This window comes from Peromyscus maniculatus, chromosome 22, assembly GCF_049852395.1.
Source record: "Peromyscus maniculatus bairdii isolate BWxNUB_F1_BW_parent chromosome 22, HU_Pman_BW_mat_3.1, whole genome shotgun sequence".
Classification (NCBI taxonomy): domain Eukaryota; kingdom Metazoa; phylum Chordata; class Mammalia; order Rodentia; family Cricetidae; genus Peromyscus; species Peromyscus maniculatus.
Window position 1 is genome coordinate 49,189,939 of NC_134873.1, and position 16,899 is coordinate 49,206,837.

A 16,899-nucleotide genomic window follows, 5' to 3' on the forward strand; every position below is an offset into this window, starting at 1 on the left:
GAGGAGTGTCTTGGCAACATGTACCGTAAGCAGAACAGGGCTGCAGACTTGCTGACCCAGCGGTTCCATCTGGAGCTGTTTCTCCAGATGGAAATCTCGTTCAGTAGATGCGTGCAAAGATCTAGCCATGCAGATACCCAAAGCATCGATTTTAAAAGCAAAAACCAGCAACAACCGAAAGCCTGTATAAAAGTGATGAATACTCATTTAAATATTTAAATTTATTTATTTTTATGTATATGAATGTTTTACTGGCCTGCATGTATGCACATCACATGCATGTCTATTGGATCCCCTGGAAATGGGGTTTCGGATGGTTGTGAGACTTCATATGGGGTGCCTGGGAATTGAACCTAAGTCCTCTGCGAGAGCAAAAAGTGCTCTTTACCACAAAGCCAACTCCCTAGCCCCCATTATGAACATGTAATCAAAAGGTGTAAATATTCACAGCATGTCTAATTGACAAGGGACAGTCACAAAAGCTATGGCCATGGCAATTTTACTTCTGAGAAACACGTGTGTGTGTGTGTGTGTGTGTGTGTGTATGTGTGTGTGTGTGTGTGTGTGTGTGTGTGTGTGTGTACAGAAAATGATTAAAACGTACTTGTGTAGAATCTAAACAGCCAGGTTATTATCTCTAGTTGCTGAGGTCACGAGTTTCTTTCTTTCTTTCTTTCTTTCTTTCTTTCTTTCTTTCTTTCTTTCTTTCTTTCTTTCTTTCTTTCTTTCTTTCTCTCTCTCTCTCTTCCTTCCTTCCTTCCTTCCTTCCTTCCTTCCTTCCTTCCTTTCTTTCTTTCTTTCTTTCTTTCTTTCTTTCTTTTAAATTTGGGTTTATCTGTATTTTCCAGATTGCCCATGAATAGATTATATTATTTTGGGGAGAAGAAAAGCCAGTACTATTTTTAACCTTCTCATCATAGCAAACTTGTAAAATACTTAATCAAGCTGCAAAACAATATTAAAGGATGGTTATATAAAACACTCATTAAGCATTTATTTGATTATTTCTTGAGATAGGAGCCTGAGGGAAAATATTTGGGGGAAAAATTTGTCAGAGAAATCATCACCTCTATGATTCCAGGACTTCCTTTATTCCCTGGGACATCGCAAGCGGGAAACTCAAGCTTCGTTCCAACTTGGACTTAAAGATCCGTTCTCTCCACCATGAACGCTCTTCTTCATCAGAGGGCCTGGTATGTATGCCCTTACCGGGCAGGAGTGGCATTCTTCCACTTCAGAGTGGCATCGAGTGGGTCTATTTCTGCTCTGCCATTGTCTGTGGCGTAAGAACTTCAGTGTGCAACACCAAGCAAGCCGCCCGGCCCAGAGTCAAACTGCAAAACCTACCTCACACCTCCTAGATAGCTTTCGTTTGCTCAAAAATGAAAGCTGGGTTTGGGTGTGTAGGTGTGTGAACTTGGGCTTGTGTATGTGGGGGGTGTGTGTGAGTGTGTACAGCAACTCCACCCAGGATTCTACACCACAGAACTTAGCTCGTTTGCCGCAGACAGGAAGGAGCAGGGGACTCTTGCAGGAGGCTGAGAGGCTAGATAACACGGGACTCGCTTTCTGGGATGCTGGCCGAGCATGCACCCTGACTAGGGCACGCTTCTCTGTCCTCACCTTGCATTCCATCTACGACAGACCTGAGAAGAAGCTGTGTGTATCATTTCACAATGCACCCAACCGCTATAGATCCTGAAAGCCATCTCGTTTGACTGCTCATCGCCTACGGTGAAGCCAGTGAGGAGCACAGCAATTAGCCACATGATCAGTCCTCTAACGCATTTGTTTGGAAGGAAAGAGGGCCCAGGGCCCAGGCTAGCATTAGGAAATATTTCAAGCACACAAAGTTTGTTTTAGGCATATTTTAGCATATTTTTAAACATTTTTGTTTTTTGAGGTAGGGTCTCGTAGAATACTTAAGGCAGAATGTGGGAGGCTTTTGTCTTGTTTTGAACTCTTTTAGGCTAGCCATTTTAGTAGGGCAGAATTGGTTTTGGTTTTGCTCAATTTCAAGCCATAAAGACTTCAAAAGAGCTGGTGTGGTGAGCCCAGCACTGGTGGATTGGGCGAGGAGGGGGAGGCACGAGGGTCAGGAGTTCCCGGCTAGCCTTGTCTACACAGCAAGCTCAAGCCCAGGCTGGGCAACAAGACAGCCCACCTCAACACAAAACAGCAGCAGCGACCACAGCCCGACAACAAAGCCCGACAACAAAACCCACCCAATCTGTGAGTAGTGAGCAAGGGGCATAGAGTCTGTGCTGCCCGGATGTTACCCAGCAGAGCCCACCAGGGACTGGGAACCCTGGGAAAGGCCCTCCTACACTGAAGAGGAGGGGGGACGGTGGAGATCCTGACGTGGCTCCTTCAACTCAGGTAGCAAGCATGGATTTGTTTCCAGTGGTGAGCCAGCTGTTACCGCTTCTCTTCCCCTCCCCACAAATCTTCCTTCACCCTTTGCGGTGTGCTAGCTAGTTCACAAATTGACCTTTGACCTACACACACACACACACACCCCTCAGCATGCCTGTCCCTCTCCAGACATTAAAGAAACAGGTATAATTAAAGACATTTTTAAGTCTTAGAGGGTGATGAGAATAATATATCATGTAGCATCTTAGATTACAAAGCATATAATACAATTTTTTTAATTGTTTCATACAATACTTCTTTTTTTTTTCTTCAATGCTGGGGTTTGAACTCAGGGCCTCAGGCATGTTAGGTTGTCTTCTCAGAGAGAAGAAATAGAGCTGCCAGGCCTTTAAGGGCTCTGTCCAGTCTGTGACTCAGGAGGTCACAAAGCCATCCTGGATGTAAGGTAAGGGGGATGAAGGGGACCTCACTTCTTGATGGAACAAACAAACAAACAAACAAACAAAAATAAATGCTTAAGAGTGAGGTAGAGAAAGGACTGAGGAATACATCCCACCTCTGATCTCCATGCGTGCCCACTGGGTGAGTGCACCACACACAGGTGTGTACGTACACACACACACACACACACACACACACACACACACACACACACACCCCACAGACAGTGGAAGCAGAAACATTAGTTGGAGAGAAAGGAAGCGCAGCATATTCCAACAGTGACCTCACTCACGAGGAATCACTTTTCTCTCCCTTGATCCTTGGTCTGCGTTTGGTCTGGAATCCTCCTCCCCTTTGGAAGCCCACACCAAGCACTCTGCAGGCTCACACCGGAGACACAAGACCACGCTGCATTCTGCAGGACTATCAAGGGGCGGAGAAACATGCTGATGGATTGGAATGGCAAGACTCTTGCAGCCTTCTGGTAAAGCTGCCTAGATGTTCTCGGGGCTGGTCAGGCTGGAAGAGATTTGGTTAGGTTCCCATCTGTCCAAATTCCCACAAGAACAGTTTGCCGGGTCAGCCGCTCAGACATTGCAACCTGTCAGAAAGCACGTGGTGGAATTCACAGACAGAGGTGATGGTTTTTCTGACTTGAGTATGAAGCATTAGGCGATCGTTGATTTGAATAGAAATTAGGAGACAGAACTGTTTCTGGCTTTTATTAAAATAAATTAAAGAGCAGTCAAGTTAAGTTAAATACACAAATATACAGTCACTGAAGTGCTTAATCCTTTTGCAGCTTTTCTAAATATCTTCACCAAGATATTATGCCTTTAACATAATTCAGTCAAAACTGCTTTGTAGTAAACTCTACTATTATGATAATTATTAAATGCTAATTAACAATAGTTACAGTTTCAAGCCATCTGAAATAGGCAGGCTTCCACACAAACACACTCTAAAACAATCAGTAAACACTAAGCATTCTTCAGAGTAGTGATTTAGAGACACAGTCAGAGGCTGCCATTAACAATTCTAATTAGTTTGCTTTTGTTTTGTTGGAGACAGCCTCACTGTGCCGCCTTGGCTGGTCTTGAACTTGGAATCTCCCTTTCTTCCCCTTGATACAAGCATGCACCACCACCATGCCTGGAAAATGCTAGCCCAGCCAAGCCTCAATCAAACATTTCACTATTACGACAAGAATTTATACTGTATCAAGCTGATAATAGAAAAATAAATAAATAAAAATGGGGGGGAAATGCCAGCCCAGCATGGTCTTGAACTCTACAGGGAGCCAAGGACAGTGACTTTGAATTTCTTTTCTTTCTTTTTTTTTTTTTTAATTTATTTTTTTTGGTATGAGTGCTCTATCTGCACACATGCCTGCATGCCAGAAGAGAGCATCAGGTCCCATTATAGATGGTTGTGAGCCACCATGTGGTTGCTGGGAATTGAACTCGGGACCTCTGGAAGAGCAGTCGGTGCTCTTAACCTCTGAGCCATCTCTCCAGCCCCTATTAGCAAGATCTTTAGCTATTTAAATGACAACAATGGCGTTCTACATACGTATGAATTATACATATTTTATATGTCCAGCAGCATAAAACATAAGTTGGGCTCAGTCAACTTTCAGAGAGTGGGTGTCAAGACATGGTCTTGCTATATAGACCAGGCTGGCCTCCGGTGAGGCCTCTGACTTTCACATAAGGTCCTCCCTCCCCCACCCCGCCCCCAGTAGATTAAAAAAGAAGAAAAAGAAAGCATGGTGCCCCAGGGACAGCCTTAGAGTGGGCAGCCAGTGATTCGGGGACATTACTGTCATGTGGTGGGTGATTCCTTGTAGTCTGTCTGCTATGGGTCGTGTATGGGATTTTCTCTAACTTGCTGTAAAAGCAGAATTATCAATGCCTCACGAGAAAAAGACAGCAGAGTGTTCCCTTTAGTCAATAGGTAAACCTAGACCACCTTTCACGATCGCCATGCTCCAGCAATGTAAATGCAGAATGAAGAAGACTGGGCTCCACTGAGAAGACCTTCCAGTGTGGAAGCTCAATGTCGTCCCCTCCGTCGACAGCAGCCAGCAGATCTGCTTCTGCTCAGGATGCTACACAGTCAGCTGAAGAGAGATGACGCATGGAAATCTTCCCCTAAATCGAAGCGGAAGCCCAGAGTCGCAGTGTCTAAGAAGCACAACTCTGATGGAATTGAAAGCGTCTCCTCCGTGTGTGTGCGCCATTTTGGCATTACGGCATTTAAAGAGACTGTTCTAGGAGACGGAGTTGGCGTGGAGAAGGCACAGGGAAAAGGAATCAGAATCCTCAGAGCGAATCGGTTCCCGGGGGCACCTTCATTTTCACACTGCTCGTTCGCATTGGAAACACCGAGGATTCCTATCTCGGTACAAAAATATCTACATATTAAGTGAGCGCACCGGGAGGAACAGGTTCCCTAAATGTTAGGGAGATGGTCAAATTTTAACTGGAGGGCTTGTTTTCTTCCATCAGGTGTGGGGGAGATGTAGCTTCCAGGTATAAGAGGCAACAGTTGATTCTGATAGCAGAACAAGACAAAAAAAAATGAGAAAGCAAATTGAAAACCATTTCTACGGGTGCCATTTGGGCTAAAAGAGTTAAGGTAAACAACAATAACAATGAACACACACACACACACACACACACACACACACAGCACAAAGATGGCAAAACTCACCAATTTTAAAATTATGTTTGCTCCCTTTTCCAAAAATTGTGCTCCTCTGATACTTGCATGGAAAATTTGGTTCTGTGAGCTATTTTCAGGGTTCTCATGGTTTGTACTATTGCCTACTTCAATATGGTACTTCTCTAAGCATGCAGTCCAGGTTTACAAGATTTCCACCAGCTATTCTGCAAGAATCCCCGGAGACAGCATCCTGCCCGCATCATGTTTTTAAAAAGGGGGCCTCCCCCTCTATCTGCTGACACTGGTCTTAAGTGGTTGCTTACCATGCAGAGACCCAGCGTCTTAGTCTAGGTACACAGTTGACCTCCTGAGGCGAAGCCACGGGAGGGAAAAGACCCTTGAGTTTTACCTGTCTCCCTTCTGTAATAGAATAACAGAATGGCAGCAGTCCATCCAGGATAGGAAGCCGACATGAAAGAACCCTTTAGGAGTGACGTTTATTAGGAGAAAGGGTCTCGAGACCACGATTGGGACCTTGAGGTTGAGGGGGAGACATGAGACAGCAAGGGTGCAATATGTGTGAGAGGCAAATACGATGGGGTCTCCAAGGGAAAGAGAGGCTTCCGAATAAAAACCTGGAAAGGACTTCATGACGAAAATAGCTGCGCCAGGACAGCCGAGTGGCCCAAGGTGCCAGACTCAAGAGTGAGGATGTGAGAGACAGGGAGAAAAAAGGAGATCGCTACCAGGAAAGGGGTGCAGAGCTCCCTTCAGATGAAGTCCCCCAAGCAATCCCTAGAACAAAGAGGTATCAGGTGTTTCGATGCTTTTAGGGGGTTCTGGGACGTTGTACTCCACGTGATCCAGTTCGGCATTGCATACTCGAGAGAGTGTGGGTGAGCCAGGTCCCGGTTAGGACCATAAATTACAGGCTATAAAAAACACAGCACGGTACAGCTTCCTAACTCTCCGTCCCAGGGAGAGCTTCAGGGGGAGGCGTGGCCTGATCTCCTCCGGGGATCGGACCTCATGCAGGAGTGACCACTGTCTTAAAGGGCATTGCTCTTTCCCAGCACTTGTCTTTTTAAAGTTCTCCTCTTTGTGTGTGTGTGTGTGTGTGTGTGTGTGTGTGTGTGTGTGTGTGTGTGTGTAGGGGGGGCTGGTCTTTTATGGGGATCCTCTCCACTAGGATCCTAGAGAATGTGTAACAAACTCAAGGCTCTACCACTCAGGAAAATCTCCAAATCTCCAAACTCTTTTTTTTTTTTTTTTTTTTTTTTTTTTTTTAATTTTGGAGACAGGATCTCGAAGTGTATGCCAGGCTAGCCTTAAACTTTCATTCGTCTCCCACCCCCACCTACAGAATGCTGGATGCTGGTATTATGGGTATGCATGACCATGACCAGCCAGTCCATCTGTCTGTCCTCTGTCCACCCTTCCACTCCCCATCCCCCTCTCCCCCACCTCTCTCCTTTCTTATGGCTGGGTCTCAGTAGCTCAAACTTCCTATGCAGCCAAGACAAAGAGCGTGGACCATGGATTGCTGACCCTCTTGCCTCTGTCTCCCAAGTTCTGGAATTACACCGAGTGTGTCCTCCCATGCCCCACCCTGACCCCGGTTTACGCACTGCTGGGGAGCAGCTTCATTGCCTGGCTCAGATTCCTTGAGCTCAGGTCCTTGTCTTCCCCTCCTCTTTGCTTTGCTCTCTGGGGATCTGCGTGGGCTGGGTAAAAGGTCTTACAGTGGGTACGTTATGGGGCCCACCATGTGTGGGCAGAGGGGATACAGTTTACCGAGGAAGCCCACCAACACCACACGTGATGCTGGTAAGTGAGATTACCTAACACTTGCCGCGCTTGGAAATCCTCCGTAACAGTGGTTTTCAACCTGGGGGTGGCTACCACTTTGGAGTCAAATGACCCTTTCACAGGGGGTCGCCTAAGACCATCAGAAAACACAGTTATTTTCATTACGATCCATAACAGTAGCAACATTACAGTTACGAAGTGGCGACGAAAATAATCTTATGGTTGGGGGGGGCGGGTCACCACAACACGAGGGACTGTGTTAAAGGGTCGCAGCGTTAGGAAGGTTGAGAACCACTGCAGTCTGTAAAGTTCCTGGTCGGTACTGGTGGGACACACTTGAAGGCAAGGCTAGTACTTCTATGAGTTTAAAGAGTGAGCGCCCCCAAACCCTTTTAAGGCTAGTACAAGGGTCGACTCCCAAGCAACAATTCAACTGGGGTACCCAGAGGTGGGGTGGGGAAGTAGTAACGCAGCCTTTCCCAAGATAACGGTGGGGTGGGGGGTGGGGGGGTGAGAGGTTCTCAAGGCAGCAGGGCGTTTCCTATACATTCATATTGTATTTCAGATCATTGTCTCAGCCTCATCAACAAGCCCTAATCTTTATTAAAATTCTAAAGACTGACTTTATTTGAATACGTATGAGTATTTTGCCTGCATGTATGTATGTGTGCCGCAGGTTTACCTGGTACATGTGGAGGTCAGAGGAGGGCATCAGAGCCCCTGGCACCGGAGTTACAGAATGTTGTGAACCACGGGGTGGGTGCTGGGAACTGAACTAGTGTCCTCTGTAAGAGGAACGAGTGTTTGTAACCACTGAGCCATTATCTTAAACCCCGAGCCCTGATCTATTTGTTATTTAAGTATAAGGGCTTGCAAGCAATTGGTAGTGAAAAGTAAAAGGATCTGTGCAATAAAAATTTGGATACCTAGCAATTTTGTTTACATGGAAATAAGCAAATAAACAACTGAAAATTAGATCAAAGATGGGAGATTAATCAAATACAAAATGTATCCATCGTTAGCCACTGATAAAATTACCAAGTGGATTTATTAATAAATAACATCTATTTAGTTTTTTTAATGATAATAAGTACCTTTTATGTTACATATTACTTATTTTTGGTGCTGATGAGGAGGAAAAATTTCAAGACAAACCTACTATCATGAAGTTTGTTTTAACTTTGGAATTTTCTGCCACGTCGATGTTTCTCATGGGAGTCTGCCGTCTTGTTCCGTCATATTTGCCCATTTTATGATCGATAGCTTGGCTGCTAGGCAAGGGCTCCGTCACTGAGCTATCCCCCAGCCCGGCTTCTTCCTTTGGATCTGGAAAAATTTGTCCCTGGCTTCTAGGAAAAGCCTAGAAAAGGCTGTCTTGGTGGCTCTCCTGGGCAAAAGATGATCCTCTAGACCAGTGGTTCTCACCCTTCCTAATGCTGTGACCCTTTCATACAGTTCCTCATGTTGTGGTGACCCCCCCCCAACCATAAGATTATTTTCATTGCTACTTCATAACTGTCATTTTACTACTGTTGTGAATCATAATGCAAAAATTGTGTTTTCCGGTGGTCTTAGGTGACCCTCATGAAAGGGTTGTTCAATCTCCGAAGAGGTCACGTCCACAGGTTGAGAAACACTGATCTAGAGGCTACTGAAAGGGTTGGGATCCTGTCCCAGTGATGGCAAAATTCACAATGGCGGTTGTGATCAGGGTGCCCTTGTTAGGGTTTCGGTACGCCATCTGGCAGGCTGTATTGTATATCCATCCCGCCAGTGTAACAGAAAGGATGCAATGTCTGATTCAAGTGCAATCTGAGCACGATGCTGTTCACCTCCACTCCCAGCCACTTGGGAGGCCGAGGCAGGAGGGTCACGTGAGCCCACCAGCTCGAGACTGACCTGGGAAACCTACGGACAGGCCCAACCGTAGGGACGTATGGTCAGAATGAGATCTGCCGACAAGCTGGGTCCTTTGCGGTTGCATGTTTATTCCAGCAATCACCGGCATTTACTGAGATAAACAACTAAGTCAGAGCAGCCGCAATCCAAGCCTGGGCGCTCCTCTCGCCTCACTTTGAAAAGGAGAAAAAGGGGGAGACAGCGTGTTTCTAGACCGCTTCACATGGTGAACAACCGAGGTACCTGCTGACGCCTCCTGCGGGCTTTCCTTCTCATTTGCTCCTCTCGGAAAGAGTCGAAGTAGGCGCTGTCCAGCAGCTGGGCGCAGGTCAGCCTGTCGTCTGGGTTCATCTTCAGACAGCCCTTCGGGAGGGGAGACAAAGCGAAGTCGGTGTCAGAGAATGGCTGATGGGGTGACTGGGCATCCCAAACTCCATGGACAAACGGGTAAATGGTTTAAGGAGGCAAGCGGCAGGCTGGATGCCGGCGGCAGGGCGCTGGCTGAGCACACGTGCGGTTCTGGGTTTGAGCTCCAGAGCAACATGAACCGGGTGCCTGTAACCTTAGCATTCAGGGGGCAAGAGGGTCAGGAGTTCAAGATCATCCTCGACTACGTGAGTTTGAGGTCAGCCTGTGCCTGTGCCACGAGAACCTCTGTCACCAAAAATACCAAACAAACAAACAAACAAAAACCCAGGAACACCTCCCCCCAGAAAATAAATAAATAAATGAATAAATAAACCATCAAATTATTGAGTCCTTGTTTGTTTTAGCTTTTTTTTTCTTTTTTTTCAGAGAGAGTATCATGTAGCTCAAATTGTCCTTAAACTTGCAATATAACCAAAGGTGATGTTAAACTCCTGATCCTGTCTCCACTTTCCAAGTGCTGGGATTACAGGCATGTGCCACTATACCTGGCTGAGTCCTTGGAACTCCATCACAGCTAGACATGCTCTCGGCACTCAGACGTTCATGTGTGCGTGCATGCATGTGTGTCTATGTGTTCATGCATGGTTCTGCATGTGTATATGACTGCTTGTGTGCACGTGTATGTATACGTGCATGTGTGTGTGCTCATGATTATGTAGGGGCATACATGTATGTGCAGATAAGCCTGCTCATGTGTGCCTGTGGAGGCTTGAGGTTGATGGTGGGAGTCGCTCTTGATCATTCTCCACCTTATCCGTTAAGCCGGCCAGTACAGCTACTCTAGCTACCTAGACAGCTACAGAATGCCCCTTCTCTACCTTTTGGGAGCTGGGCTCACAGGCAGGCCGCCACGCACACTGACGTTTATGTTCAGGGGATCCAAACTCGGGTCCTCACATTTGCACAGCCAATGCTTCTCCACGGAGGCCCCTCCCTGACCTCCCACTGGGACTTCTAAGAGAAGACTGGGCCCCCCCCCACCCCCCCGCATCAGGGGCTGTCTCTCATCTGTGACATCTTTTCACCGTGAGTGGAAGCTGTTTGTCCAGTCTGGAGGCATCAGCGTCACCAGGAACACGTTAGAAATTCAAGTTCCAGGTCCTACCCTCACCTGCCGAAGCGGGAGAGGGAGGTTTGGGGCCAGCCTGGGCTACACGATACCTTAGCTTGTCTTATGTTGTGGGGGAGTGAGATGTCTCAGAGGGTAAAGGTGCTTGCTGCCAAGACTGACAGGGGTCTATCTCAGGAACCCACACAGCGGGAGATAGAACCAACTTCCACAAGTTGTCCTGTGACCCCCACATATGTGTTGTGGCATGTACACACACACACACACACACACACACACACACACACACACACACACACGGTAAAGATCAGCTCAAAGATGGAAAGACTAAGCAAACACAATCATCAGCCTCTGGTGAACTGAAAATGTGGGTTTATTAATAAATAGTATTCATCTATTTAGTTTATTTCATATGTTTTACATGTTAGATATTGGTTTTGGTGCCATCGAAGAAATAAAAAGAGAAAATCAAGGAACGTGGAGCTGCTAGTATATATTACATCCGTAAGAACAGGAAGCGGTGAATTAATGCTCTCTGCTAGTGCCCAGCTCACTTTCTCCACTCTTACCCAAGCCAGGATCCCCTGCCCAGGGGATGGGTCCACCCACGGTGGGCAGGTTTTCCCACCTCAGCTAATTTAATCAAGATAATCCCCCACCACAGACGTGTCCATAGGCCAACCTACTCTAGAAAAATCCCTCATCGAGTCCCCTTCCCTGGGTGATTCTAGGCTGTATCATGTTGGCAATCATAGCTAACTGCCACACTTTCAAATCCATCACACTTTCATCCTGATATCATTCACATTCTTATGTGGGGTTTTCAATCCATGGAAATGGAGTCCCCTAAATGCATTGTTTATTCAAAGAGCATTTTCAGAATCTAAGACGAGGCTGCCATCCTGAGATGCTCTGGAGCTTCAGACCAAGAACAATGTCTTGCTTGAGTAATTTTTTTTTTCCCAAGACAGGGTTTCTCTGTGGAGCCCTGGCTGTCCTGGAACTCACTCTGTAGACCAGGCTGGCCTCGAACTCACAGATCTGCCTGCCTCTGCCTCCTGAGTGCTGGGATTAAAGGTGTGCGCCACCACAGCTGGGCGCTTGGTTATTCTTTTGAGCACTAATATTGATTTGATGGAGACAGGGCTCCTGAGTCCTCATCTCCCCAAATAACAGTTTCTGTTAAAAACAGACAAGTCCTTAGAAGGATTCCTCTCAGCCAGCTTCAAACCTGGTAAAAGGTCTGAAGTTGGGATTTGAGAAACAAATGGCAGAGTTCAATGTGGGGTTTGTTTCATTCTAAAAAATAATTTAAAAGTTGTTTGTGAGAGGGTGTGTGTGTGTGTGCAGGCACACGTGTCGGGGTGGGGGTGGGGTCAGAGGATATCTCTGTGAAGTTAGTGCTCTCCAACTTTATGTGGGTTCTAGGAATTGAACTGAGGTTGTCAGGCCTATGCCCATGCCTTTATCACTCTCCTTCTCCTCCTCCTCCTCCTCCTCTTCCTCCTCCTCACATTTAAAATGACTATTCCCGACTTGGGCCATGTGTTCCGCACAGCCCCCCCACACCCAGTGCAGAATGACCAGGTTCAGTAATCATAGTTAATTCCCACATACCTTCATGAAATTTAAAGCCGCAGGCTGAACATTCGAGAATTTTTCTTCAAGAGTTTCCTGGAAAACAAAGAGATTCAGTGTTACATAACCACAAAGTAATGAATATGTACATGTATGTGTGTGTGTATTTCATAGTCTCGGGGAGCTAAATTCACAGCCCGTGCATGCTGGGCAAACATTCATCTCCCCGCCCACAGTGTGTGTCTAACAAAACACTTGGGAGAAACGCCCTTAATATGTTTGAGGACCCTTTTAAAGTTTTTTTAGACACGCTTTTACATAATTTTGTAGTGCAGTATGAAGGTTCAGAGATCTAAAACTAGGGTTGCTTTCTTAATTTTGCAGTGGATTACTCTTGGTGTTAGTAGTCCTGGGAGGGAAGGGAACAGGGACGCTTCAAATATGAGACGCCCCACGGGAGATCCTGCCGCAGTAGTTAGTTGTTGGGGCCTGGCATATGAACGAGGGTGCTCTGAGCATTCTTGAGAACATACTGAGACACACTACAGCAATCGATGGGAGGTGAAGCGTCTCAGAACAGCCGGGGGTGAGAATGGAAAAAATCGCAAAGTTGATAGCAACATTCTGCCTTTCAAACAGAACAGCAGCGGGGGGGATTCGCTGTTATCTAATTCTTTACAGTAGACACGTGACATGAGTAATTCTTGTGTGACTTTTTCTTTTTCCATTTTTTCATGTGTGTGCGTGCATGTGGGGGGGGGGGATGTGCATGTGTGTGTCCATGGAGGCAAAGGTTGAGAGGTCAAGAGTCATCCCCTACTGTCCTCCATCTTTTCACTGAGGCAGGGTCTCTCAAACCCAGGGCTTATCAATATGGCTGGGCTCTCTAGCCCGCTGGCTTAGGAATCACTTTCTGAGGTGAGAACTATCGACAGGCCACCGCGACTAGCCAGCCTTTATATGGACCTGGGGGCCTCCAATCTCTCTTCCTCACACTCAAGTGAGACACATGCCTTCACTGCTGAGCCATCTGTCCAGCCCCCCCCCCCTTTTTTTTTAACTTTTATCTTTGTAAGTTAACCTTTAACCTTGTATTGTATTTGTGAAAAATCTTACAAACTATGTATAGCAAAAAATAAAAAAAAAATTAAAAAGAAAATCTTTGGTAAATGGAGGCATCACATGGCATCATGGACTTGAATCACATGGCACATGGCACCATCCCGCTTCTCGGGTTTCCCATGTTTGAGCGTCCCCGGCTGCAGCCTGGTGGTGTGTGGTCATGCCTCTCCTGAAGGTTCTGTCTTTCCCTCCACTGGATGAATGGGCAGACAGTACGGAGATGGTTTGTGTTGGTATTGGCCTGAGACAGAATCTCCCTCTCTCTGTCTTCCCGGTTGGCCTGAAACTCACCATGTAGACCAGGCTGACCTTCAACTTGTAGCATCCTCCTGCCTCTTGCTTCCCCAGAGCTGGGATTACAGGCTTGTGTCACAACACCAAGATCAACACGGTGTTTTTTTGGGGGGTCAGAACCCTGAGCTTAGGTGACCTGATAGAGGGAGCTAGACCATGCTAGACTAGGAGCAGACATGTCCATGGATCAAGAACTGCAAGGGTACACAGTAGATTTTGTAGAATGAACTTCCAGGAGGAAACGCAAATTCTGAAACAAAGGTGTTTATTATTTATTTATTTTTTTATTTTTCATTTTTATTTTTTATGGAGGGCAGTGGGTAGCCCAGAGTCTCCTCTATGTTTCAGGCTGGACTTGAACTCATAATCCTGAAGCTACTGCCTCCCAGGTGCTAGGATTATAGGTACACTGAGCCTGACTTGGAAAATGTTTTTATTTCTATTGCTCTCAGCTTTGTCCTGTAAGATGGAAAATACTTAAGAGAGAACATACCTTCACAATAAAGAAAATTGTCTGAAGTACTATTTATTTGTGAGGAAGTAATTATTTCAGGGAAAGTTAACTTTAAGTGTTTGACCAAAAACATCAAGGTGTTGTGTGATACTGCGCATGATTTAAATTTAAATGTCCATGAGTTGTGGAAGAGTTAGGTCAGGCAAACGGTTACTTTCCTTTATCACCTTTATTAATTATTATTTTGGTATTATGTGGTGGGGGGGGTATTTGGTATTATGTGGTAGGTACACCTGTGTGCCAATGTGCAAAACCACATAAGTGCGTGGGGAGACCAGAGGATGACACTCGGTATCCTTCTCTATTGTCTGCTCTTCTTCTTTGAGTTAGGGTCTATCACTGACCCTGGAGCTGTTTTTTTTTTCCCCCTTTTATTTTATTTTACAATACCATTCAGTTCTACATATCAGCCACGGGTTCCCCTGTTCTCCCCCCTCCCACCCCCTCCCTCCCCTTACTCCCAGCTCACCCCCCATTCCCACCTCCTCCAGGGCAACCTGGAGCTGTTTTTAAGTCAGGCCGGCAGTCAGCAAGCCCCAGTGTCCCAGCGTCCCCTGTTCCCACTGCTGGCACAGCCACACCCCCTTTTTGCATTGGTGCTGGGTCCTCATTGTTTATATAGCAAGTGCTCTTAGCCTCTGAGCATCTCTCTGTCCCTGAGAGAGAGAGAGACAGAGAGACAGACAGAGACAGAGAGATTTACTATATAGCTCTTGTGCTAATCGACCTGAGTGTTGGGATTATAGCCATGCTATGATGCCTGGATTTTTATAACTAGTTTTTGAGTCAGGGCCTCAAAACTGCCCAGGCTGGCTGGCCTCGAGCTCTTGAGCTCAAATGATCAAGCATCTCCAATAGTTAGGAATTTCGTTGTGTCCCACTGTCCGTGGCTTATGCCTTTTAAACGGAGTTACTTCGATTTTGCATCAGTGTTTCGTGTGGGAAACAGCAGCCCCCAAAGCACCCATGTGGAACACGCATCTGCTTACACAAACAATACAAACAATAAACAATCCAGCCCAGAGCTGTTTACCATGTCTTCTGGTTCAGGTATGCTGATGCCACGGAAAAACTGGTTACTTTTAAAGATAGACTGATGTCTTGGGATGAGTTTTCCTGTAAAACACAAACCACACAGCTCACGATAACTCGGGCTAGAAAATCATAAAGCGTATCGTAAAAATCTCCTAGGATGGGAGGTGTTAAGGAAACACTGTGCCTGAGTGTTCCCTGCAGACACTGGCAGTGTGAACCTGTGCAAAGGCCCCTGTGTTCTGGTGAGGACCACTCTCCACACAATCCTCCTTGCCAAACACCTCCCTGTAAGACTGAGTGAGAGAGTGTGGCTGGGGTTTTCATCTCCTTCCCTAACATTGGCTGGACGGAATTGATAGCTTCTCTATGCTATCAGGACCTTGTCTGTTCCGGGCTGGCCTCAAACTAGGTAGCCAAGCATGACCTTGAACTCTTCACATTCCTGCCTCTGCTTCCCAAATTCTGGGGTCACAAGCATGGGCCACCATGCCTGATCCATGCAGGGCTGAAGTTCAAACCTAGGGATGGATGCATGCTTGACAAGCACACCCTACCACTGAGCTGCGTGCCCAGCCTGAGAACTGCCCGTTTTTATTTCCGCCAGATCAGTGAGGAAATGAGGCTAGAGAGGTTCATTAGCTGGTCATACGAATGGGAGTCAAAGCAGGTCTGTCTAAAGAGTTGGGGAGCTGAGCACACACACACACACACACACACACACACACACACACACACATACACACACATACACACACACACGTAGAAGGGGTGATCCGCAGTGATGCTCTGCCCCACACTTTGGTGTTCCCCAGGAGAATGAGGAGAGAGAAGCAAAGAGCTGCCCAGCAAAAGCCAGAGCAGTTCTGGGAAAGAATCGGTGTATTCATCCTGTGGAATGAGGGATTGATTAATGGCTTTGCATCCAGCCTCCTGGGGTGGCTCTGTAGCCTACACTGGGTCAGATCCCCTTCCAACCACGGGAGACTGCAACTTCTGACTGTCGAGAATAACACAAAGCTCATGAGTCAAGCTTTCAAGTGGGCTCAGTGGGAGAGGGCTTGCTTAGCATATTTGAGAGGCCCTGGTTCCACCTCCAGCATCATACACACACACACACACACACACACACACACACACACACACACACACACGCGCGCACACACACACACACACACACACACACACACACCCAACCTCTCCAATCTTATTTCTATTCTTCACCTTATGGGGGTGTATGACTTCAGGCTAACCATGGAGGCTTCCGGAACCTTAGTTTCACTTATAAAATAGGTAAAATTAAAAGTGATGTAACTTGGGGCTGGAGAGATGGCTCAGCAGTTAAGAGCACTGGCTGCTCTTCTACAGGACTCAAGTCCAGTTCCCAGAAGCAACATTGGTCAGATTCACAACTGTTTATAACTCCAGCTCCAGGGGTGTTCTGCAGCCTCTTCTGTCTCTGTGGGCATCTATACATCTGTGAGTGTGCGCATGCGCATGTGCATGTGCCTGCACGTGCACGTGTGTGCACACACACAAATAAAAATAAAACAACCCTTTTGTTTTTGATTTTTGTTTTTTTGAGATAGGGTCTCTCTACATAGCCTTGGCTATCCTGGCACTCACGAGGCTGGCCTCGAACTCACAGAGATCTGTCTGCCTCTGCCTC

At 46.6% G+C, this 16,899-nt stretch overlaps 1 protein-coding gene across 8 annotated transcripts in view; it reads right to left on the reverse strand.

The window, feature by feature from the left end:
• Positions 1-16,899, reverse strand: part of Cdkl4 (cyclin dependent kinase like 4) — a 63,359-nt gene that overhangs the window by 14,162 nt on the left and 32,298 nt on the right. For 3 of the 8 annotated variants that reach the window (XM_016006846.3, XM_016006847.3, XM_042267116.2), the window contains exons 7-10: positions 15,232-15,314; positions 12,308-12,364; positions 9,436-9,555; positions 4,179-5,373 (exon numbers count right to left, since the gene is read on the reverse strand). In XM_016006846.3, the coding sequence (XP_015862332.1) occupies positions 5,272-5,373; positions 9,436-9,555; positions 12,308-12,364; positions 15,232-15,314 (362 nt within the window). In that variant the 3' untranslated portion in view covers positions 4,179-5,271. Of the gene's footprint in view, positions 1-3,525; positions 5,374-6,777; positions 9,556-12,307; positions 12,365-15,231; positions 15,315-16,899 lie in introns of those variants that run through there. The other 5 variants (XM_016006845.3, XM_076558831.1, XM_042267117.2 and 2 more) reach the window with 4 other exon arrangements.